Here is a 25,433-nt window from a genome sequence, read left to right as displayed (position 1 = left end):
TATTCCAGATATCATTGTAGTTACTTATTATTATCATTAGCATTTCAAGGCAGTTAATAACAAGCCAGCCAAACAAGAACAGCTGGTTACAACCTAACATTATACCAGCCAGTGTTAGGCTTGAGTGTCTTAAAAATCACAGTTTCCCTTTGATAAACAGTTTGATTACATTCTCATAGTTTAATGTCTGTGAAGGTTCTCAGTCATCCAGGTCATCGTAGTCAAAGGAGCTTGCAAAGAAAAGCGTCTGGACTTCTTTCAGTTGCTTGAAGACGTTTCACCTCTCATCCGAGAAGCTTCTTCAGTTCTAAGGTCAAATGGTGGAGAGTCCAAGATATAAACCTAGTGGGAGTTATATCTATATCATAGTTTAATCACTATCTCAGTCTAACAATGTTCAATCCATTTCAAAGAACGTTTCACTAATGCCAGCAAGATCCTTGCGAGAAATACACTAACTTGTATATCAGCTAGATAAAAACAAAAATTATATGTAACAATTTTGTACAGAAATGCAACTAAAACTATATTCTGTAAGTGGTAAAGGCAAATTACCACTCAAGAAAGTTTTCAAATAAATGAAATAAAATGTTCCTAGGAGTACAATGTGATCTAAAAGTAGCAAGTTTAAATTTATTTAATTTCTTCATATCTGGTTCATTTATATGACAATGTGTCGAATATGTTTAGGCTAAAGTTAAAACTAATTATGCCTAAACAACTATTCCAAAGTTCAATACCTCTTTTTACAAATGTGCAGTCACATTTCACACTACTCCCAACCTTGGGTTTTTCATAAAATATCATTTGTATTTCTCATTTAAAATATAAAATAAAATACTGTATACATAAACCTTTTATATACTGTAAAAGGTCCTCCACGGAGTATAAGACTGTTTTTTCAGTGTAGTAGTGAACTGTGGAGTCTGAGCGCAGTACAGCCGCGTACTGGCGCTGTTTCACAGTGTAATTGTTCACAGACTCCAAACGCCGATTAAACTTCAGAGAAATTGAGCAATAAAGTCAATTCTTCGTCACGAGTTAATTAAAAAGTATTAATATGAAGAGGTGTTTTATGTCTTCGACGAACGGACTTTTGTAAACAATGCATGAAAGACAGAAACAACTCGGTCAATTAGGACAAATTTAACTCTGAGTTAAACCTGTAAGGGTGTAGTTCCAAATTCGTGACACAACCGCATTTTCACCACACACGTTTATTATAGCTCAGGAATAATTCTGGCAATATTATAATTGGTGAAAATTAATTATTCACTAATGACAAACAATTTTATAAAGGTGAAGCTTAGGGTTTTCATAATGTTGGACGGCATTCGTACCGGAAGTGGTGCCTGCGAGGTCTAACTCAGGGGATTTGTCGAAAATCACGGTAGGCGGTTACCAAGGAGACGTTTAGCCGTTAGTTTAGCTAGCCGCTAAGCTAGCCGTTAACATCGGAGAGACAAAACAGGACTTTCCGTGCCACATTTTCTTGTCAAAGTGAACCAGTGTGGCATGGCAGAGCTGCACATTATAGGGCAGATCATTGGTGCAAGTGGTTTCCCGGAAAAGACTTTGTTTTGCAAATGGGGAATTCATACGGGAGAAGCATGGCGGCTTTTATCCGGGCTGAAGGAGGGTCAGACCCAGGTGGATAGCCCCCAAATCGGAGACATAGCGTACTGGAGCCACCCGATCGATCTGCACTACGCGACCAAAGGGCTGCAAGGCTGGCCGAAGATTCACCTAGAGGTGTGGCATCAAGATTCTTTCGGACGGTGCCAACTCTATGGTTATGGTTTCTGCCACGTCCCTTCTAGTCCGGGACATCACCGAATAAGCTGTGCGACCTGGAGGCCCGTGGGCTCCTGGCAAGAACGGCTGGCGCAAATGTTCGTCGGCGGAGGTCCCCAGCTCCTCAGCCCTGACCTGATCTACAGCGGGGCGGACAGATACAGACTGCACACCGAAGCCATGGGGACTGTGGAGCTGGAGCTGGGCATCATCACGAGACACTTTGACAAATATGGTGTCGAGTGTTGAGATTTTGAAATGGCAGAAAGACAGAAAGTAGAAACAGTTATAGATCATATTTGAGTCACTTGCTTTTAGTAGAATTCTGTACTATTTTTTTTTCTAAACTGCACTTTTTTTTTTTACAAACATCTATGTGTAAATAAAGAAAATATTCTCTTACTGAAGTTGGTTTCTTGCTGATTTGTATTTTTTAATAGAAAACTGACTCTTATTAGCGATATTCCCTGTAATCATGCCTCATTTAATGCTGTTTTCTTAAATGCATCTTTATATTATATTATGTAAACCCACATTTACTTTTTATTTGGGATTTTAAGTTGTACGACTAACAGGATCATTACTTGAATTAAGTTAAATGTCATTAATAACCTGCTACAAATTAGGAGTGGGGGCAAATACTGATACTGAAATCTATCATTTTGGTTCCACGTGTGATCCATTCACTGGCAGCAAATATTGTTTATCAAAAGATGTAGGAGTTCCCTGCTAGTCTGGCACACTTCACTACTTTTTAAGAAAATTATAAAGTGAGTTATCTTACTTCATATTAACAATAACAACCTCACAAGGAAAGAACGGGAAAGACTTTTAAAGAGTATATTTTTTCCCTTCAGTTACCAGATACTGTGGTGTATGGTGCATGACTGTATTGCACAGAATATATATTGTCATAGTGTCTTATGAGTTACTCTTGGAGTTCATCAAAGAGAGGTTTTGACCAACCTTTCTTGAAAATGAGGTTTAGTTTATGCAAACTTAAAATAAGCTTGTTTTCTTCTTTGTTTGTCACTGGTTACAAGCATCTCTGAATGCACAACTTGTTGAGCCTTGAAGCACATAGGCATACTCAGATCTTAATCGAAAAGAGCACCTTTGGGATGTGGTGGAGCACGAGATTCTCATCATGGATGTGCAGCCGAAAAGTCTGCAGCAACTGCCTGAAGCGATCATGTCAATATGGACCAAAACCGCAGCTTCACATAAAGAATTAAGGCAGGTCTCAAGGCAAAAAGGCTGCTCAACCCAGCACTTGCGAGGTGCACCTAATAAAGTGGACGGTGAGTGTATGGTGGCATAAATTACTCTATCGTTTCTTTTTCTTATAACTTCAATATACTGTAATTACCGTACACAGAATATCAGATTGTTGGCATATTAATTGCTTGTTAGTCACTTTGTCGGCAAAATGATGCATTTAATCTGCAAAGGCAATTTAGATCATGACAAATGAGTGAAACGATACCATTAAACTTTCACAAATGTATCATTTACATAACATATGTGGCTGTCATGACTGCACAGGGCGGTTGTTACATTAGTATAAATGTATATATTACATTGGACACTCAGCAGACTGAGTAATGAGTCACTTTGCTACGACTTCACAGACATTTAATCCAGACTAAGAGTAAAATTACCCTGATTTATAATCTGCTCTCGCTCTAAATAAAGCTAAAACAAGCAGCAAAAAGAAAGGGGTCCATATCAAATAAAAAAAATATATGATGTATTGTAATAAATCTACAGATATATCGACCTTTAACTCTTAACCAATAAGCCACATTGTGGAAACCACAAATAAGAAACGAACTTCATCTCAGTGGCTCAAGCAGCAAGTTAAACTCACCAGCGCAGATGTCATTTTTGTTGATATCGGAGGCGAAATCCTGATGGAAGCGACTTGTTTACGTTCGTAGCTATCCAAGCTAAATGTTACCGTGCTTTCCTCCGTTATTAGGACGAATGGGGTGCAAGATATCGCCTCTTTAGCTCGGTGTCCGGCTAACGCTAGCTAACAGTTAGCTCTTAGTTGCTGACAACAACAAAGTTCAGTTTACGCGCCGCGATTGGGCGCTGAGCAGCTGGTCGCCGCTCTTAAAGGGGCAGTCATCCCTTTAGCAAAGTTTCTGTCGAAACTGTCATTTTACTATTAACGTCAAAGTATTTAAACGATATGAAATATAGTCAAATAAAGTCCACACAGGTTTTACAAAATTATTCATGTGATGCTGTTCCATTAGGATACGTTACGCGGTAAATTCAATATCAGGCCGTTTGTAGTAACTCATAATTGCCACCAGGTGTCAGCAGAGGTACACTAGACAGAGTTGTAAATCAGCTTTATGCAGCTAAGTACATGAAGGCCTGTAACCAAGGCCTAACGTGGGTTTTGCTGTCGCCTGCTTGTGCATATAAAGTCTTAACCCTGGAGAACCCATGGGGTCATATTTGACCCCATGGGTTCTCCAGGGTTAAAATATGATCCATTTTCACTCAAGAATATGATATGTGAAGGCTGATGAAAAATAACTGCATTTTACTTTGGGACTGATCAGTCTAAACATGAGCCGCTCTACCTGACCCAAACACAGTATTTGTGTTTGGGTCAGGTAGAAAATGTAGAAAAAGATAATCTCGGAAGTATTTAACAGAAATAATGACTATGGATATAACTAATGAATTTAAATGTGACCAGGGACCTGGAGTCTGTGGGAATAGCCAATGAGACGTGGTAAGCCACTCAAGGCCTGTGTCACCTAACATTTGATGGTCAAAATGAGCTAATAACAGTGAGTAAACCTGCTCTGTGAATCACAGCTACTGACGTACAGCAAACTTGTTACCATAACAAAGATTAGAGATACATTCCTGAGAACAGGTCAGATCATGATGTCATTTTAGCAGAAGTAATACAGAAAGTTAAACATTCAAATAACAGTAAGCACAGGATGCAAATATTTAGAATCGAGTGATGGAGTAAAAATCCAACACATAAACTAAAACTGAAGGATAATTTATTTAAGACTTATTCTTCTCTGCTCACCTATTCAATGTGTACATAAACTCATTCTTCAACTAAATCCCCACCCATGGTCTTTTTCAACCATAAGGTTGGTCACCTTGTAGCCAGTCATTTATACCACAAATACCAGTAATGCAATAACAAATATCACCACATATTCATTCAGCATTACGAGCTATAATTATGTTATTGTCGCATTACTTTTAGAGTATGAGGTCATGTTTCTTTTTTCCCTATTCTTTAAAGCAAACTCACGGCAAGGCAGTGCAATCTGCTGCACACTCTAGAGACACTTGTTTAAAAATTGTAATAAAATGATTTATCTATCCACACTTCTTTCCAGAACTTGCTAAAATAGTTCAAATGTAAGGCATCTCATGAAGCTGCAGCAGGGTTACTGTAAGAGAGAGGGGCGCAGCACTCAAAAAATGAGAAACTACGAGAGATGTGAAGCAGCGAAAAGCAAAGATGGTGGTAGAAGTACAAGAAAGTCCAGGAAGCGGGGAAAAAAGATTTTAAACAAATTATTTTGGGGTAATGTCAGCAAAAATATAAAAATCTTTACAAGTTATGACTATATATGTTTACATATATGTATATTTAAGACAGTGAGCATTGAAATTATTTTTTAAAAATGCTTTCATCTTCTCTGCTTATTTAATTTGGCAGAGTTTTACACAGAGATATCCTTCCTGATGGAACACAGAAGGAGGTTACACTGAACACTAAAATTAAAGTAAAATGACTACAGCAGACTACAGTAGAAGCCAGCACTGGTTCCTATCAGTTTTAAGGCTTTAATTCATTTAATTCAATCAACAAAGAACAGTTTGTCTTTGCCGCTGCCCTCATATATTTAGTTACAGTAAACTAAACAAAGACACACCCACAGGTTTACTGTCTGTAGATAAGTACTTACAGTAATACTACACTACACTTTAACAATGCCTTCTCGAGCTAAAGCATTCTCATGCAATGTAATTCATCGCTGTTAATAGCTTATAAATCAGTTAATAGCTTATGTATCATATGGGAACAGCACTGATTACATCACCTTGTAAAATCCTAAAGATTCCAGTAGGTGATGACTTTGATGAGAAGGAAGGAGGAAGAGAAACAGAAAAACAATCTGAAATTCTTCTCACTGCAGCTAGACACTTAAACTCAGCACAGTTTACTTGCTCCTGCGTGATACAGAGAATCATGCAGCACGTTTACAGGGCAGTAAATATTCATACGTCTATCTGAAAACTGAGCATCTTATCAGTGTATGTGTGCACTGTTTACGGGTAGTAGGATGTAGCTGCAACGAATAATCAGAGCTTTGTCTACAGAAACAGTTTCCTTTTCAGTGCAGCGGGAGGATGTTTTTCATGGTGTGTGTTTTATCTCATGGGGTTCTTGACTCCTGTTTCGAATGGGCCTTTTTGTCAAACACAGAGCCTTTTGATGCGCAGTGAGAGAGGAAGCTGTGGGGACCGTAGCATGGGGCAACAGCTGGCTTAACACAGGCAAAGTTTCAACAGGTCCAGCGCTTTACATTTGCACACCGTGTGTTATGTGTTACACAACTGAGAGACACGTGGCCTTAGACTTCAAAATGACAAGTTCACCTTTGCGCCAGAGTTCATCTGGATAGGCTGGCAATTACATAGCTATTCAGATATTTTATTTCTAAAGATTTATTTATTTAATTTTTTTTTTTTAAACTATGGGTTGATTTTTCAGTGCATGAAATATTTTGATTCGATTAGCTGTTAAACTTTAAGTTGGGGCATGGGCTTATGTACCCTGCAAATATAAAACCCATATATCCTTAACTCGACTAATGTGAGCTCTCAGTATGTAGCAGTCCTGTTGACAAAGTCAATAATTTGTATATTAATGAATGTTAACGAATGTATTAACATTTTGAAATAATTAGTATTTTAAATATCGTAAAGGCAGTTAAAGTCATCAAAACCACTGAGACTAAAATTACAATATGACAGCATAGACGGATGTATTATTTCCTTAACTGAAGTTCCTCTTTCCTTGGTATTCTATTCATCAAAAACATGACATTATCATATCATATTCCCTGGAAACTGAGATGTGATGGTGTTCATTTTTCTACCAGTAACAGATATGTCAACAATATGTCTCACAACTGTTTATCTTGTCGATAGGTGACAGCATATTAGGTGAAGCATGTGGTCAAAAGTGTCCTAAAATGCACTATGAACCTCGTAGGTTATGGAAACTGGCTTCTTTTGGAAGAAAGCCCCAGATCTATCATGTCTGACAGCTCTTATAAAACACATATGGTATTTTCAAACAATGCATTGCTTGCAGCAGCCAAGCATTCCTCAACATAATTTGTCATTAGGTGTTGAAAGGCATGCATTAAGCCTGAAAGCTTAACATCCGAGAAGAGAAAATTTTGCTTCTTTGTTTATTAGCTTTTGGGCAAACACAACAATGTAAGACTAGTTGGCTGGTTTATTTATAGCCACCAACCTGAAACAACGATAAACCTCGTGAATGAGGAAATGTGAAGACTGGTAAATCCACTCAACTTTTTACGATTGCTACACTGGTCTGCACCATTGTGCTGGTGTCTGTCACAACATGGTTTCACTCGCCAGTGAAATGCAAAACAGAAACTGCAATTAAAAAAAAACACATTCTCTCTAGACATAAAGTAGATGAGATAAAGACTGTAAGTATTTAACGGTGGTTGGAGGGTCAAAATTTCTCTTTAAAAATGATCATTTAAAACAGACTTTTTTAGTTCGAGCGCTGTGTACTTTATAGATAAGGCTGCAGATTGCTTGTTACCTTTGCTTGCACTGAGAGAATTGATTGCCCTAAAGGCAATGAAGCTGGTTGTGTCATTATGCCATGCTTTGGAGTTGCTGCCAACAGTGTTCAGGGTTTATTCAGAGCGGAGGACATTCGAGCACTCTCTGTCTTATTATATGCTGTGCAGTTACACCTGTGCCATGAGTGCTGTCAGCAGCAAACCTCTAGTGCAGTGATCTAAACGGTGTTTCCATGTTTTTGTATTTGACTTCAGAGCAGCAAGTTTAGTATATCAGCTCTGAGAATCTTCCGTGACCAATACAACCACACTGGCTGACTTATTACAAATGCTGGTTGACAAATGGGAACCCATCCCACAGCAGTGTGTGTTACCAAGCTGATGACCAGCATGACCGGTGGTCTTATACTATTGGCCTTAACATGATGTTGAGGCCCCTGTTTGTTAAATGAATAAAGTGTTAAATTGCCAATATGTTCTATTTCTTCAGACTTCAATCATCCAATCCAATAAACGACACCAAACAGGAATCAGTAGGAGAATATGCTGTTTGGCAAGATTTGGCAAGTTTTTCATGGCCACAACCCAGATGCTCAAGTCTGCTGCTCGACCCACAAATGCAGTTTTCTGGCACCATTTAAAGGGAGATAAACAGAGTTTCCAGTAGTATAAGATTTATTGCCAGGAAGTGTCGTTACAACAAAGAAACAATCAACCAAAGACACATTTCCTTGCTGTCTCTGTTATGTTTGTTTAAATTAATAAGGAAATGTCCACAATTTTTATTCACACATGTGGTACGATGCAGCCTTAGACATTTGTCGATTTATTTGAAAAAGACTACTGTGTAAAACATACTGGTTTGTATACATTTTATTTATTCTATTCTATTTTATTTTATTTTTTTAATTTTAAAACGATCAAAAACTGTGTATAAAAGAAATCTGACAGGAGAACCCTTGATTTAATAGTGCTATCTCGCCTCAGCATTGTACAGACAGATAGCAGCTGTATGTGGCATCCATACAATTAGATTACAATTAGATTCAATATCATCCTAAGTGAGCAGGTTCAAAGGTTCACAGTAAAAAAAAAAAAAAGATTGTGAATGTAGAAAGTGAACGATTTGATAGCTCATGTTGTCATTTTTATCTCTGTGTTAAAGCTATATTTCATTTTGCAAGTACTAAAGTTTTTCCTCTTTTGTGCAGATTCTACTTGCAGAGGACTTTGAACTCAAACAATCACAATGCGTTTTAGGAGAGCTTCAATAATAAGTAATTCTTTTGAATAACAAAGTGTCTTCTGAGAAGTTTAGCAGGAAGAATAGCCTCGCCTTTGTGATGGCTTAAAATAATTCAGGAAATTCACTCGATTATTTTCCCAAATGACTTCCTTGTTGTTTTATGCTTGTTAACCCTCTCAAGGCAGGTGTTGCCGATTTGCAACAGTTAAAAACTAACAACCTGATTACCCCACATACATATTTTATGAGGTTTTTTATACTCAGAAGTACCACTGAAGGACTTGGTTGTGCATTAGCAACAAAAAGTTTAATTTGAGCCTGAGAGGGTTAAACCGGACAGTGCCAAATGAGCGACAGTAATGAGGATTACTGTCCACACAGATGCAACACCCTAATAGATCATTCAGGAAATGATTCACAGTGGCACAAATTAAAAAAATAAAAACATGGGTTGAGGCTCAGGGTCTTTTTAAAAATTTTACCTGCATAGTATAGCAGCTAGTTGGTGGCATGGAGAAGCACAGACAGGGTGTGGAACAAAGTCAAGCTAGGAAGTTGCCGCCTTTTCATGAAAGCTTAACATCTGAGAAGAGAAAATTTTGCTTCTTTGTTTATTAGCTTTTGGGCAAACACAACAATGTAAGACTAGTTGGCTGGTTTATTTATAGCCACCAACCTGAAACAACGATAAACCTCGTGAATGAGGAAATGTGAAGACTGGTAAATCCACTCAACTTTTTACGATTGCTACACTGGTCTGCACCATTGTGCTGGTGTCTGTCACAACATGGTTTCACTCGCCAGTGAAATGCAAAACAGAAACTGCAATTTAAAAAAAAAAACATTCTCTCTAGACATAAAGTAGATGAGATAAAGACTGTAAGTATTTAACGGTGGTTGGAGGGTCAAAATTTCTCTTTAAAAATGATAATTTAAAACAGACTTTTTTAGTTTGAGCGCTGTGTACTTTATAGATAAGGCTGCAGATTGCTTGTTACCTTTGCTTGCACTGAGAGAATTGATTGCCCTAAAGGCAATGAAGCTGGTTGTGTCATTATGCCATGCTTAGGGCGATTGTGGCTCAAGAGTTGGGAGTTCGCCTTGTAATCGGAAGGTTGCCGGTTCGAGCCCCGGCTTGGACAGTCTCGGTCGTTGTGTCCTTGGGCAAGACACTTCACCCGTTGCCTACTGGTGGTGGTCAGAGGGCCCGGTGGCGCCAGTGTCCGGCAGCCTCGCCTCTGTCAGTGCGCCCCAGGGTGGCTGTGGCTACAATGTAGCTTGCTATCGCCAGTGTGTGAATGTGTGTGTGAATGGGTGGATGACTGGATATGTAAAGCGCTTTGGGGTCCTTAGGGACTAGTAAAGCGCTATATAAATACAGGCCATTTACCATTTACCATGCTTTGGAGTTGCTGCCAACAGTGTTCAGGGTTTATTCAGAGCAGAGGACATTCGAGCACTCTCTGTCTTATTATATGCTGTGCAGTTACACCTGTGCCATGAGTGCTGTCAGCAGCAAACCTCTAGTGCAGTGATCTAAACGGTGTTTCCATGTTTTTGTATTTGACTTCAGAGCAGCAAGTTTAGTATATCAGCTCTGAGAATCTTCAGAATCAGAATCAGAAACTTTATTGTCATTGTCATGAGAACAACGAAATTAAGAATGGTCCCCGATCATTGCATCATCCCTAGCAATATCAAAATATAAATAAAACAATAAAATTCAATAAATAAAATAGATAGAATACTTAAAATACTAATAAGATATAACAGTAAAACATTCACATACATTCACACACACATGCTTCAGACCGTGCATAGATTAACACAAGAGTGGCGTGATGGACATTTTTTTTGTAGTATTCAGATGTGTTATTGCAGTTGGATAACAGCTGTGTTTGAGTCTATTAGTCCTTGCTCTGATTGCCCTGTACCGTCTGCCTGAGGGCAACAGTTCGAACAGGGAGTGGCCAGGATGTGAGGTGTCTTTTATGATGTTTTGGGCCTTTTTAAAACAGTGGGCGTTGTGTAGAACTTCCAGTGTGGGGAGAGGGCAGCCAGTGATCTTTTGGGTGGTGTTAATGATCCCTTGGAGTGCTTTCCTCTGAGCCCCTGTGCAGCTAGTGTACCAGATGCATATGCAGTAAGTTAGAACACTCTCAATGGTGGCTCTGTAGAAGGACACCAGCAGTCTCTGTGTGATGTTATTCCTCCTGAGAATTCTCAGGAAGTACAGTCTTCCGTGACCAATACAACCACACTGGCTGACTTATTACAAATGCTGGTTGACAAATGGGAACCCATCCCACAGCAGTGTGTGTTACCAAGCTGGTGATAGCTAGTATAAGATTTATTGCCAGGAAGTGTCATTACAACAAAGAAACAATCAACCAAAGACACATTTCCTTGCTGTCTCTGTTATGTTTGTTTAAATTAATAAGGAAATGTCCACACTTTTTATTCACACATGTGGTACGATGCAGCCTTAGACATTTGTCGATTTATTTGAAAAAGACTACTGTGTAAAACATACTGGTTTGTATACATTTTATTTATTCTATTTATTCTATTCTATTTTATTTTTTTATTTTAAAACGATCAAAAACTGTGTATAAAAGAAATCTGACAGGAGAACCCTTGATTTAATAGTGCTATCTCGCCTCAGCATTGTACAGACAGATAGCAGCTGTATGTGGCATCCATACAATTAGATTACAATTAGATTCAATATCATCCTAAGTGAGCAGGTTCAAAGGTTCACGGTAAAAAAAAAAAAAGATTGTGAATGTAGAAAGTGAACGATTTGATAGCTCATGTTGTCATTTTTATCTCTGTGTTAAAGCTATATTTCATTTTGCAAGTACTAAAGTTTTTCCTCTTTTGTGCAGATTCTACTTGCAGAGGACTTTAAACTCAAACAATCACAATGCGTTTTAGGAGAGCTTCAATAATAAGTAATTCTTTTGAATAACAAAGTGTCTTCTGAGAAGTTTAGCAGGAAGAATAGCCTCGCCTTTGTGATGGCCTAAAAGAATTCAGGAAATTCACTTGATTATTTTCCCAAATGACTTCCTTGTTGTTTCATGCTTGTTAAACCGGACAGTGCCAAATGAGCGACAGTAATGAGGATTACTGTCCACACAGATGCAACACCCTAATAGATCATTCAGGAAATGATTCACAGTGGCACAAATTAAAAAAATAAAAACATGGGTTGAGGCTCAGGGTCTTTTTAAAAATTTTACCAGCATAGTATAGCAGCTAGTTGGTGGCATGGAGAAGCACAGACAGGGTGTGGAACAAAGTCAAGCCAGGAAGTTGCCGCCTTTTCATCCACAGTGTTATCAGACAACTCACAACACAGTTAAACCACATAGAGTTTAGCGGTCAGGACACTTTGACAGTCTGCTGAAAATACCTTTTTTTGATCTTAAAATCAAACAAATGCGCACAGGTTAGTAAACACATGCTGTTTTCCAAGGTTATGAGGGATTTAGCTACATGACAGATTTGTGTAATTGGAGCTTCTTATCAGCAGACCTTTAATGCTGAAGAATGATGTGTTGCTTGGCCTACAGGGAGGAAATGGAACGACTGACTTCAGCCAAGAATCTCCTGCTGTGGCTGTTATCCGTTCATCAGCCCCCGGTGTCACGCACAAGCATACACTCTATACTCTGAATATAACAATGCTCTTTCTCTGTCCATGCAAACATGCAATCAAACACACAATCCTTTGTGAAGCGTGTGTGCAGCGGATTTAAACATGGACAGAAACCCTCCCCATCTAAGAAGGCCAGCTGCTCTTGATTTATTGAGTAAACTGTGTGCCTCATGTTTGTCAAACACACATTTTTCATTGTATTTTTTCTTTTTTCATAATTAAGGTTGCAACTTGTTTCGATATTTACACTACTGCACTTTTTTACTCCCCATAAATTAGTGTGGGAATGCAAAACGAGGATGTCTGAGAAAAAAAGCTCTGGAGAAAAGGCTACAGGGTTACCAGCGAAGCCTGTAATGTAGAGTCACAGTGACTGATGATATATAACCTTTATACATCCTTGTTCCTGTGCAGCCAAAGGCTAAGTCTGACACAGGTGAAGGTTGCAACACTTATGTGTGTGTGTTTTTATGGGCAAGTGGGTGTGAGTGCGTGTGTTTGCATATCTGAGTTACATGTTTTGATGTGTTATCGCTGTTTTGTCTAAGATGGCCTCTAATCTGCCTGTGGAGGTGCTTCTGACCAAGGACAGTAAACGTAAAAAGGCAAAGAGGAATATCCAGCTGTTGAGCATGAACTCTGTCCATTCTAGATCAGTCTTCACGAGGGACCGTCTGTGTGAAACCATCCCTTTGCTACTTATTTACAGTGAGGTCACTGTTACCGTTTGACACTTTACATACCAGTATGAATTTCCACAGAATGTATAAATAAGGTTTCCATGGATTTTCATCTGCTGTGTAGCAAAACCATCCATGGGTATTGTAACTTTTTGTGACTCAAAGTTGCCCACCCATGTGAACTAAATGAGTCAGCAACAGTATAATCAACTTCACTGTGGAAACCCCACAACAGTTAAGTTACTTGTCTGACGTCATTTCTTTCTCTAAACATTCCTCTCAACTCTTCACCCCTTGAAAGCATACTTGGAGGTCCTTTTAAAAACTGCTTATGGCACAAAATAACTGGGTGTGCCTCAGAAGTTAGCCGGGGCGATCTCTTCTTATGCAGCTACCCTTGGAAAAACTGTGTCAAAACACGTCTCTCTCTATATAAACAGAGACAAAACGTGTCATTAAGGGTTGCATCAATAAGCACGAAACAAGCTTTAAACATCAAAATAAACCTGCAAAGAATTTAAATTTTTGTTGGAAGATGCCTCCGATTTCGTTTCATTGGTCAAATGCATGAAAGGAGTTGAAGCAAATCATAAGGAGGTCATTCATAAGTGTGACTTAGTGATTATTATAAAATATTAATAAAGTTTTTAATAAATGTAGTCAGCTCAGGTCAGTAATGCTTCTCAAAATGTAATTTCTAATGTTTTAGTTTTTAGTGCTGAGTCTATGGCTCAAACCTGTAGTCAAACTGGACATCAATTATTGTAATCAATATAAATGGAGTCCCAGTAAAGTTTAAATGACATCTGTGAGTTATATAATGCAGGATTCCACCACAAAATTTTTTTTATGGGAACTCAATCAGTCAAAAAAGAAAGTCAAAGTATAAACTGTCAATTCTCGGGTTTACGTACAGCATGGCCAAACAGCCTTCAACACTTTAGAGCACAGCGAATGCATTAACATCTGTAACATAGCACATCTCCCTTTATCTGAATCTTCAAAGGATCTTTTTACATGCATATAATAGCATTAAGTCCATACGGACACGTGCACTCATGCCCTTGTAGATGAAACAGTGAGGTGGTCACATGGTAACATTCCAGGAGGCCCAAGGATGTACAGTTATCTTTACCCCGATGGGAACATTAAGGCAGATAAAGCAGAGTGAAAACCAGCCAAAACATGAGCTTTGCTTGAACAGCATATCATTTTTATTAAACATTAGAGCACTATTTTTTTTTTTTTTTTTGCTTTTACAGTGACAATCGGCCTCTTTGAGCAGCATGACGTCTGATATGCTTCCAATAAAGCAGCTTTTATCTATTCTTATTCAGTGAATCCAGGAAAAATGTGCTCATGTTACATTTCAAGAAAGACTAATCTTGACAGATGACAGACACTGCAGTCATAATAAAGGACGCATTGTTTTCAAAATCCACCTGCAATAAGAGTCACTGCCCAAAAACCAGAGCATCGTTCAAAGCTTTGAAATTGAATCCCATTGTAATTATTCTAATCAACTTCATACTGTAGCAGACAGCCACACAAGGACATGGAGGTGGATAGTTTATTGAGAAACTGCATGATTTTGCTTGTTTGTCTAAAACACAGTCATTGTCCTTCAGCTCTCAGTGCTTTCTGTAGCAGAGAGAGACGCTGGCGTTCATTCAGTTGTTGAGGTCATCATGGAGCTAACCACTTTTGCTCTTCTGAGAAATGATAGCAAACTGCCTTTTAATTCAATTTTGTCTCTTCAACAGCCAGAGCATTATACGCTTTAAAGCCTACTTGATAGCTATTTTGTTTCCCTTAACCCTCAGTGGCCACATTTGGGCATCGGCACAATTATACGAATGGTATCGGCTGTGATTTTAAAAAACACAAACCCACAAGACTTAAACTTTAAACTTTCTAAATAATTTCAACAATTTCAACTTACCAAAATATAGCAGCAGAAGAAGATAAAGCTACCTAATAAATACAAATCGATTTATTAGTATATTATATAACAAAGAATATATATTATATTAGATATGTGTGTGAGAGAAAAAAAAAGGTTATTTTAGTCCTGCTTGAAATAAGCATCACACCATTTCCAAAACAACAACAATAAAGCAGGTATAACAAGAGAGGAGACGTCTGACTGTGACTGGCCTACTGGCTAATGGTTTGTAAAATGAGATCTTATTGGAAAAGAGCATGTGGTTTCATACCACAATTAATCCTCGATGTTGAAACATGGTGTATCCTGGTCCTTTGCCATACTGTGAGGTTTTTTTTTAAATTAATCCCTCCACTGGTTCAGTGCAAGTAACTAGAATTGTACACAGGAAGTCGCTAAAAAGCTACCACACCTACAAAAACTAGCAAACATTTTATTCAGTTTAAACAGTTTCTGTTTTCAGCACAAATAAACTTCAGTCGAATTCAGTCTCGGTATATGTTCACTGAATGTATTTAGCTTAAAATCTCAAGTTAACACAAAAGAAATTTGTTTCTAAGTATCTGTCTGGTTTCTCATTCTGGGGTTTCCAAAGTGGAGTTACGAGCAGATGGAATGAATCAGTGAATGTGAGAAGTCTGTGACCCTTTCTTAACTCCCAGTGTTAGCCTGCCCTGGGTTTCACTGCTCCTGCTTTTGTCTGCTGTCTGAGAGTCTGGCAGCCATGCATGAGTCAGAGGCCATGGAAATATAGCTCAGTTTTGAATTGCAGTAAACCTTCAGACAAAAAAACGAAATGTTTGTCCTTTAAACGAGGCACTGGATCCAAAATATAAACAGTGACTTATACGTGTACACGTCAGTTAAACAAACTGAAAGAAAGAAAAAAAAACCCATGAAACTGTGACTAAGAAGACCTCTGCACTAATCATGGATCAAAAGAAATGCTAAACAATCCCATGAAGGGGGAAGATTTTGTTTCTACACACTGTTTTTTAGAGATGCTGTTGAGTGTAGAAGAAATGCACAGCAGTGGAAAATCGATATCGGTTCATGCACTGTAATAAAAAGGAGAACATACAGAAATGACTGAAGACACATCTACAGTTTATGTGCGTGTGTTTTATGGGCAAGTGGGTGTGAGTGCGTGTGTTTGTATGTCTGAGTTACATGGTGTTACATGGTTGATGGAACAAAAAAATAGCTAAAGGGTCAAACACTCAGTACATGCTGTGTTATAAAAAAAACCCTCAGGTGGGTTCCTCCGGGAAGTTCAGTAAGAGTATGATGAACAATATTCCCGTGTTCCTGAACCTTATCATGATTTAGCCTTGTATTGTTAAAATATGTTACACTTATTATTCAACAAATGATCACTTAGTGAACCAGTATTTCCTCCTATGGTAGAGAAATGCAGTCGTGTGAAAAATTAAGCCACCCTTACTGCTTCCATAGGTAAGCAGCCTCAGGTGAACTTGATAACTTATTATTAGCTATCGTAAGCAAGTCTTTTGGTAGTGCGCTGGTCTGGAGTATTCAGGTCTGTGCAAACACAATGTCACAATCTTCTCAGGACAGGTGGACAACCCACCAGTCTTAACCTAAGGTTAGATTATGCAATGGGCCTACCGGCCTCAGTTAGCAAGTAATGATTTAAACATTAAAGTTTATTACAGTACAAGTAGAAAAAGACTGAACCTAGGAGGTCCACACATTATTAGATATATATACAGTACTTTGTAGTCTATGATTTTCTTAATATTTTGATATATTTGACATATTTTTCATCTAAAACCAGTTAGCTCTTACTGCCTCAGCTAATGGCCTTTTGATTTTGTGCCATTTTTTTTTTTTTTTTTGCGCCACTGTAGGTTCACAGATGTGAAGAAGAGTTCGAACACTTTCACATAAATCTTTTTTGATAGGTATAGCACTGCACCTCCCCGAGGTCTGGAAGACTTCTTGCTCAGTACATACAGGTTTTGGTTTTTGTAACTTTCCATCAGCTCTTGTCCGAATTGTAACAAAAAGTCAGCTCAAAAGTGGAAGTGAGCCATTTGTGTAAAGCAGTGACGGCTACAATTTCTTGTAACAACTAAAAGTAGTGGTTCCCACTTCCATTTTCAGTGTATCTCTGGTTTTGATGAGACAGCTATGTTAGAAAAGCTATTATAATTGACCTTTTCAAGACTGAGATTAAACCTTCATATCCTGATTTTTATCAGAATCTGTTAGAAAAATATGACAATAAATACGTTTTCCTGTTTGTGCCTGTGTCGGTCACATTGCCTGTTTTGATGCATAGTCCGAGGCTTATGTGGACCCAAAGAAAATGGGTATGTGTGCCAATTTTGAGTGTATCATTGTCATTGTGACCTCCTTTATTCTGTGAATCTAGGTCTTACAGCGTTATCTATGTCATCTCCATGTGAATCCATGGGAAAGTAGGTTAGTAGGTTCTCTACACACAGTAAGATTTCACCAGATAGAGAAAGAGAAATTATTTTATTGTGGTCTTAAGTCACTAAATAGATATTTCTAAGAGCGATTATAAAAACAGGACTTCATTTATAATATATCTGATTGCTCATAAGGAGGCTCACACATTCAAACCAACACGCCTAAAGCAGCGTACACATAACCAACAACAAAATCAGTGCATTATTATACTGCAGTACCTGATAAAACTAATGAAGTACCAAATGTCTTGCTCGTTACAAAGTGTCATGACAGGATTGTGTGCTATGGTAAAGCAAAACGTTTTATAGGAAAACAAATTATAGGACAACTGAGATAAGGCAGAAGATGACAGAAATTGGTTATGACGTTGATGTTAATATTAAAGCAGTTAAATATGGTTTGTTTAAAGAAAAAATGGGTGAAGACAAAAGGAGACTCTTTTGGTTGATAATGTGTGTAATAAACACCCATATTTGGAAAACCCGTGCCAAAGGAGTGATAGAACAAAAGATAAGTAGTGATGTGGTGAGTAAACATATCATTACAGATCTATGGAGAAGGAGAACAATCGATCTGAAACTTGCAAAAGTTTTCCCTTGGGATGTATTGAAATTGTAAATTTAAGTTTTTAGTTGACTCAGATGCTTGACTTTCCTCCTTTGTTTTCCTTTTTTTTTTTCTTAATGTATGGTATATGATCATGATTTTGTATACGTAAGTGTATGTAAATTTTATGTCTATCTAATTTTGTATACTTTAACTAAAGTGTTTTTAAAAAAAAAAAGTAAAGAAAAACAAAAAAACAAAACTGCAACAAGACATTTTTCAGTGTTCCACTTTCCTCACAAGCACAAGCAGGCCAGTGGACTAGACATAATTGGATCAAATTATCAGCAACAGTTTAAAAAAAATAAAAATCAAAAACCTGGCATCTGCCAAGCATGTCCAGTTAATGTGACCCATTTTTGTAGCTTTATTCAGTTATCATTTTACCCATCAGTAAAAAACCCATGTGACTGAGCATGATAGCACAGTGTCATCGGAGCCACATTTAATCAGTTTATACAACAGCCCAATGAAGAAATTAACTTAACAGTGGCCTTGAATCCTAGGGCAGTAAAAAGAAAACTGAGTGCATCCCACTCATTTCTTGCCACTCCTCACATCTTTATAAACACTTTCAAAAACCAAACACACACAGAGATTCTTTCCCATATTTTATTTGCAGTATATAGACCATCTGAACATAGATAATTTTAAATATGTGCAGGACAAATTATTAAAGATAATTAATACATTCTACGATAGTGACAGAGGAATGGGGCTTAAGCGTGGACGCGCTGTCTTCAGACTGCAGTGGGTGATTAGTGTTATGCGCAGGCTGAGATGAGGTGGCTGAGCCCATTGAAGTAAGACTTCTCTCGCTCGCTCATCACCTCGAAGTGTAGTGGCTGCTGGCAGAAGGTGCACTCTGCTGATGAGTGGGGCTTCAGCTCCAGGCCCACCTCCTTCCATGTTTGCTCCAGCCTCTCTGAAAGGGGGAAAACCGATAAAGAGAGGTCAGTTTTACTTCAATGATAGAAAAGTACAGTTTGTTACAGGTTGGATGAAGTTACTCATGTAATGTAACTTTTGCATAAACAGCTACACAGTTCAGTTCGATCAAATTAAGACATAAATACTGTTTAACTTGTTGTAGCCTTCTTATACACTATCAAGTATTTCAAGTGAAACGTGTTACTTTGTCAGCTTACCAACAAAGTATTTCATCATCTCGGGGGTGTGGTGAGGGGTTGGGGCAATGCGCAGCAGCTCATCTCCCCTGGCAACGGTGGGATAGTTGATGGCCTGCACATAGATGTTATGGCGACGCATCATGATGTCACACACCTCCGTGTTTTTCTCAGCATTCGAAACCTAATTATACCAAAGAGACACACGCGCCATGAGAATCGAGCCGTTGTGACTTCATCTGCTTTTCAAGTTCCACACAATCAATTCAATCGTAGATTACCCGGACAGGGATGATGTGGCTGGGGCAGTGCACAACAGGCAACCCAGAGTCCATCAGCATCTGCCGGAGGAGCTTGACGTTGCGCTGGTGTTTAAGTCTCAGCGAGCGCCCCTCTTCCCCTTTAAGGATCTGGATCGATTCCCTGGCTCCGGCTAGAAGCATCGGGGGCAGAGAGGTGGTGAAGATAAAACCAGCGGCGTAGGAACGCACTGTGTCCACCAGGGCGGTGGTACTCGCAATGTAGCCACCCACACAGCCAAAGGCCTTCCCTAGAAAAGAACATAACGCTGATTATTACAACTCCTCTCGTTCAACATTACGGAGCCAGTGGTCTTAAAATAAATAAATAAATAAAAAAAAATTTACAGCCATTGTAATCTCAAACTAGAACCGCCTGAAATGTCAGCTGTGCAGGAGCTGTAGTGCTCTTGAGTTGGAAATAATTGTCCCCTCAGTCTGACAGTGACACGCAATCTGAGTAATTCCATAGGAGCACAACAAGAGCCTGTAGTCTCCTAGCAACAACAGAGCTGCTCCAGATTCTTTTCAGCCCTCTGGTATATTGGATGACACGGCTGAGGCCTGATCCTCAGTCTAATTCAAACAATCAAGCTAGACGAGTTCCACTAACCAGTGGCAGTTATTTGGTTCGAAAAAAAGAAATGAAACAGTACAGCAGCAGCAAGCTCTACATTTTTTTTTTTTTTTTTTAGTAGAGATTGCGCACTTACCTAGAGTTCCCGAGATGATATCCATCTTGTCCATGACGCCATCCCTGTCGCCGATGCCCCCCCCTCTGGAGCCGTAGAGGCCCACAGCGTGAACCTCGTCCACGAAGGTGATGGCGCCAAACTCGTGGGCCACGTCGCACATTTCCTCCAGCGGACACACGGCACCTGTGTTACAGAAAGAAAGGCACACAAACCTGGTCAGACTTGTTTTTTGCTTCTTAAAGAGCACTTCATGACTTAGTTTGAATGAATTATTGATTTTGCAAGAACAGTAATATTTTCCAGGACACACGCAGTAAGAGAAAGTTAAAAAAAAAAATAGAAATATTAACATTTATCCAACAGCAGTGAAGCAGTAATTAGAAACTGACCATCCATGGAATGGACGGTCTCAAAAGCCACGATCTTTGGTTTTGTGGGATCTCCTTTCTCCAGGAGCTCTCGAAGATGGGCCACATCATTGTGGCGGAAAATGAATTTCTTAGCGCCGCTGTTCCTGATACCTTGAATCATTGAGGCGTGGTTACCTGCGTCAGAGTAGATTTCACAACCTAAAAGTGTTCAGAGGAGAGGAAACCGTCAATGAGACCAAACACGCTTACAGGAGGTTCGAATTACTGTTAAATACACCAAGTTTTTCCTTCTGCATACCAGGCAGCATCTTCGCAAGGGTGAAGAGGGTGGAGTCATTGGCAACAAAGCAGGAGGTGAACAGCAGCGCCGCATCCTTCTTGTGAAGGTCAGCCAGCTCTTGTTCTAGCTCCACATGGAATTTACTGGTCCCAGAGATATTCCTGGTACCTCCTGCCCCCGAACCATGTTTTTGTAAAGTATCCCTGGAAAGAGACAAACAGTTGCTCATTAAAATGCTGCAGACTTGTATGCAAGCTCAAACAAGCTGGGGCGGGGGGAGGAGAAGGAAAAACAACACCATCATTGTGACACATGAGGTTTAGGTGTGATCCATGTCCAACTCAACACCCACACAAATAATGGCCAGTATCACCAAAGGGTTCCAGGTTGCATCATGTAATTATGCTCTGAGCTGGTTTCTCTCCGAACTTAGCTCTCACAGAGGGACAAAAGGTAAAAAGCAATCAGGGAAGGTAGACGGGCCGTACACGTCAACACACCTTGACCCATGAAACTGGATTAACTACTCAGTTACTCACATGATGGACTGCACGACTCGAGGGTGTCGACTCATGCCCAGGTAGTCGTTGCTGCACCAAACCGACACGTCACGCTTTTCTTGTAAAGAGCTTGTGAAGTCGTCAGCCATCGGGAACTCGGTGGCCCGACGATTCACGGTCTTAAACACGCGGTACGTGTGATCGTTCTTCTTCTCTTCGATCTTCTTCTCAAAAAACGCATCGTACTGGAAGCGGGCCGCTGGAAGAGACAAGGAAGGTAAAAGTTGCTTAATGTGGCTTAGTGTTGCTACAGTACTGCAACTGATGGAGTAACTTTAATGTGAGGAAAGACTACACCCGTGTGCAAAAACACCAAAACATACTCGCAAATAAAAAAGAAGATTGTCATAGTAAGGTAGACAGTAGCTAGGTTAATCACAGGCTTGTAGGACAGTGTGGTTAAACTATCAAAATAAAACCTACTTCTTGCTGGTAAGTTGTCTTGAAGCAGGTGGCTGACTTTCTTAGGTCGCTGTTTCAGGAGGGTTTTCATTAATGTGGTTTCTCCTTCAGTAGTGCTGGCCAGGTTTGGCTGCTTTAGTTGGTCAGCAGGCACTTCTGTCAGGACAAAAACAAACTGCTATTAAATATTGTACGAAACTATGCAAAACTGATTTAGTTCTCAAAGAAAAAGAAAAAAACAACAACAACAAAAAAAAAAACCTCACCTTTCTTCACAGTGCGGACTTCCTGTACATCCTCTTGGAACTCTATGCCAATCTGACGGACTACGCCACTGTTCTTCTGGCTCATCTCAGCAGCCAGGAAAGGGCATTTGGAGGCCTTCATCTGTCCCGGAGGTGGCATAGGGTGGCCAGCTGGCAGCTTGGACTCCACCTCCTTTTTGGGGGCTGCAAAGGGAAAAAAGTAAATTTCACATTTATCAATAATTCTATAATTACATGATTTATCTGACTAAATATAACACAGCTGTAGTGTTGATTAGAATAGCCAGTATGACCACCATCTTTATCACCCTCACCGGCAGACACAGTGTTCTCAGGCTTCTGGTAGGAGGATGAGGAGGAACAGAGGGCACGTGCCATTGAAGGGGCCATAGGTTTTGCAGCCAGCTCCATCATGATGGGACATCGCTGGGCATACGTCACCAGCGTCTTTTTGGACTGCTGGAGAAAGGCCTGGGGCATGCGAGCCAAGAAAGGACAGCGGCGCACTATTACATCCATAATCAGCAGCGGTGATGACGATGATTGTCTTGAGTTCTAAAGGAGAAAGAGAAAACTTATGTGAAACATGTCCTGCAGACAGTGTAGATAATGTCTTTGTCCCATAAAAGAAAGGAAAGAAGGCTTTTCAGAAGAAAAAGCCTGTCTGTTGCAAAAACCTGTTTAACAACATAGGTCAAGAAAGTGAGAAAATGCCGTTTATGGTCAAACACTCCTACATGGTTCAGCTAAATCTAGATTTTGAAAAACAAAAACAAATGAGAATGAGATCTGATTACCTGAGACTTTCAAAGGCAGGTGAGATGAGTTCACTGAGCCACTGATATAATAGGTGAAAGCTGAAAGACTCGTACGAGCCCACACGTTTGGCTACACTCACAATAGTCAAGTGTTACTTTAAGAAGCCTGCAGTGTTTGCTCATAGCTGGGTCGTAACCTTTCCCCAACAGAAACCAGTTCCCAGGTAGGACACCCACACCTGAACTTTGCTCCCTATGAAGTTCCAGAGAAATCTAACAGTGACTAATGTGGTGCATTGAAGCTGCTCTTTCCCTTATATACCCACCAGATAGAGATCAGTATGTACATAACATAAAAGTAATGCCGATGTTCCAAACAAAGAAAAGAAAAGCTAGTCTTTGTTTCTGTGTTTATTTATATGCCTTTAAAAATGTTTCCCACATTATTTGTCGAGCACTTCTAAAACTTACTTAAAGCTACTCAAAGTACTACTGCCGAAAGATGAAGATTATTATTATTATTATTGTTATTGTTATTAATAATGAAACTTCTGTCTTCTGTCTGATTAAATACCCCTGCTTATACCCGAGTTGTCCTACAGTCCTTACTTTGACTGAACTCATGGGCGTCTCCGGGCTACACTAAAAACAGTAGCGCTCTACCTAAACAACGCTACTTTAGGATAATTATGGACATGATTTATGTTTATTCATAAGGTCTACCCATCTCTACTCAACCGGTGTTACAATAAAAATTTATTTATTTATTAAACCCTCAACACTTTAAATAAATTCACTGGTTTAACGGGTATTTCCCTGTTTTGACTCACCATTTTTTGCGCAAAAGTTGCGCAACAATCATACCTTATGTATCTCCGATGGTAATAAATTTCGCGATGAGATCGTTCTGAGACATAAAAAGTGTAAGCCAGGCTTTCCTATCGTTAGCCGGGCCCATCGTGATCCTTGCCGGTTGACTGATCTTAGCAGGACGGCTAACGTTAGCTAAGAGGCTACTAGAAATAGGGGTGACGATCGCGATTAGGTCAAATAAGAACACCTACCTCTTAAAACTTCACAGCTTCCGGTGTAACCCTCGTCGTGTTATAGTGACAATAAGCGATCTTAGGTGCTGCTCAGAGAAATAAAAGAAAACACGGCTTGTAGTTAACGGAAGCAGAGAAAATCGATGCTTCGTTATCCTGCACTGAGGACGAACGGAGGGGACAAGGGCGAGCCAGTTCTTATAAAGCAATGCCCAGACGAAGTATCGCGAGATCTTAATTCTGACGTTCTGCGTCATCAAACACTCTCGCCTATCTGGCAGCGGACCCAGCAAGGTTTTGTTAAGGACACTGAGTGGAAAGGATTTGGTCCTTACAAACAAGGTGGTGGTTTCCTTTACATGAATCCATAGATTTAATCACCAAACTTCCAATAAAACTATAAAAGCGATTTAGATGCCATTTATTTTGGTTTTGTACTTTTACGCAGGTGTCATGGAAAAGCATTTTGGTAAAAGCATTCTGGTTTTACCTCTAACAAGATGGTCTCAGAAATTTTTATTTTAATTTATATTTCTATATATTTGTATTTGTCATCTTATTTGGTTGTAAGAAATACGAGAGCAGTACCTCATCTGTTGGCTTTTACTCCTTGTCAGATGCCACATCCATAAATGTAAGCTCTCAAAAGAGAAGCCACGCTTCCTTTTTTTCATGAAGGAAATGGAACTTTATGTGGCCCAATTTATTCTATTCTTCCCATAAGAAAAAGATATTGATATCTGTGATTTTTAATGTCTCTCATGACCCCGTAACTCTTTCACCTCATTGTTTTGTTCCGTTATGATTTAATTGATTTCCTTGCTATTATTTTTGTGTTATGCTTTTTTTGTAAAAGGGAAAAATAACATACCCAACGAGGCTCAGGGGCCCAAAGGTGTCGGACGGGGCTAAGGGACCTTGCAGAGTAAAAGGATTCCTTTGTTCTCATGCTCATAAAAGACCCACAACCACAAAGAGCTTCAGAAAGAAAGCAGCTCATGGAAAAGAGCTGTTGTAACTGAAACGTGGGAGTATTTCTCCACTTTGCTTTTCTAAAGGATATTTGGGTCTATGCCACAGCTTATGTTATGCCTGAAACTATGGCTGAAAATGTTTTATGTTTGCTTCTCTTGTAGTAACAGCCTATCACTTAATCTGGAGTTTGGAGGGATTTAATTCAATTATCATTCTGCTTCTTTTGTTGCTTTACTTTTTTTGTTTATCTTTTGATTTTTGCAATGCCACACCCAAAGCTACAGCAAAAATCTGTGGCTGATTAATGTGGGCTACACACAAATTAATCTCAGATGATATAAGAGACACTCACATGAGTTGGTGGATGATGTTTTAAAAGTTGTATGATGAAGGCCCTGAAGGTACATTAT

The 25,433-nt window shown here is 39.3% G+C and overlaps 3 protein-coding genes across 4 annotated transcripts in view; 1 reads left to right on the top strand and 2 right to left on the bottom strand.

Annotated features, from left to right (window-relative positions):
• Positions 1-4,019, bottom strand: part of poc1a (POC1 centriolar protein A) — a 51,161-nt gene extending 47,142 nt beyond the window's left edge. Inside the window, exon 1 of one of the 2 annotated variants that reach the window (XM_004548549.5) lies at positions 3,665-4,019. In XM_004548549.5, the coding sequence (XP_004548606.1) occupies positions 3,665-3,679 (15 nt within the window). In that variant the 5' untranslated portion in view covers positions 3,680-4,019. Of the gene's footprint in view, positions 1-1,340; positions 1,421-3,664 lie in introns of those variants that run through there. The other variant, XM_076884073.1, reaches the window with a different exon arrangement.
• On the top strand, positions 1,516-2,196 carry b9d2 (B9 domain containing 2). Its single transcript, XM_004548547.4, has one exon. The coding sequence runs from the start codon at positions 1,516-1,518 to the stop codon at positions 2,041-2,043; it is 528 nt and encodes a 175-aa protein (XP_004548604.1). The 3' UTR covers positions 2,044-2,196.
• A 14,823-nt stretch (positions 4,020-18,842) lies between the features above and the next one.
• alas1 (aminolevulinate, delta-, synthase 1) lies at positions 18,843-24,235 on the bottom strand. The gene is made up of 11 exons (XM_004548545.5): positions 24,067-24,235; positions 22,559-22,799; positions 22,245-22,427; positions 22,000-22,134; positions 21,556-21,775; positions 21,035-21,219; positions 20,755-20,934; positions 20,384-20,548; positions 19,653-19,921; positions 19,393-19,555; positions 18,843-19,169 (listed from the first exon to the last, which is right to left on the bottom strand). Exons 2-11 carry the CDS (start codon positions 22,761-22,763, stop codon positions 19,009-19,011), a joined length of 1,866 nt encoding a protein of 621 aa, XP_004548602.1. The 5' UTR covers positions 22,764-22,799; positions 24,067-24,235; the 3' UTR covers positions 18,843-19,008.
• Positions 24,236-25,433: the final 1,198 nt, after the last annotated feature.

Source organism: Maylandia zebra, linkage group LG5 (genome assembly GCF_041146795.1).
Source record: "Maylandia zebra isolate NMK-2024a linkage group LG5, Mzebra_GT3a, whole genome shotgun sequence".
Taxonomy (NCBI): domain Eukaryota; kingdom Metazoa; phylum Chordata; class Actinopteri; order Cichliformes; family Cichlidae; genus Maylandia; species Maylandia zebra.
The sequence above is the reverse complement of the archived record's forward strand: the minus strand, read 5'-3'. Positions and strand labels throughout refer to the sequence as shown.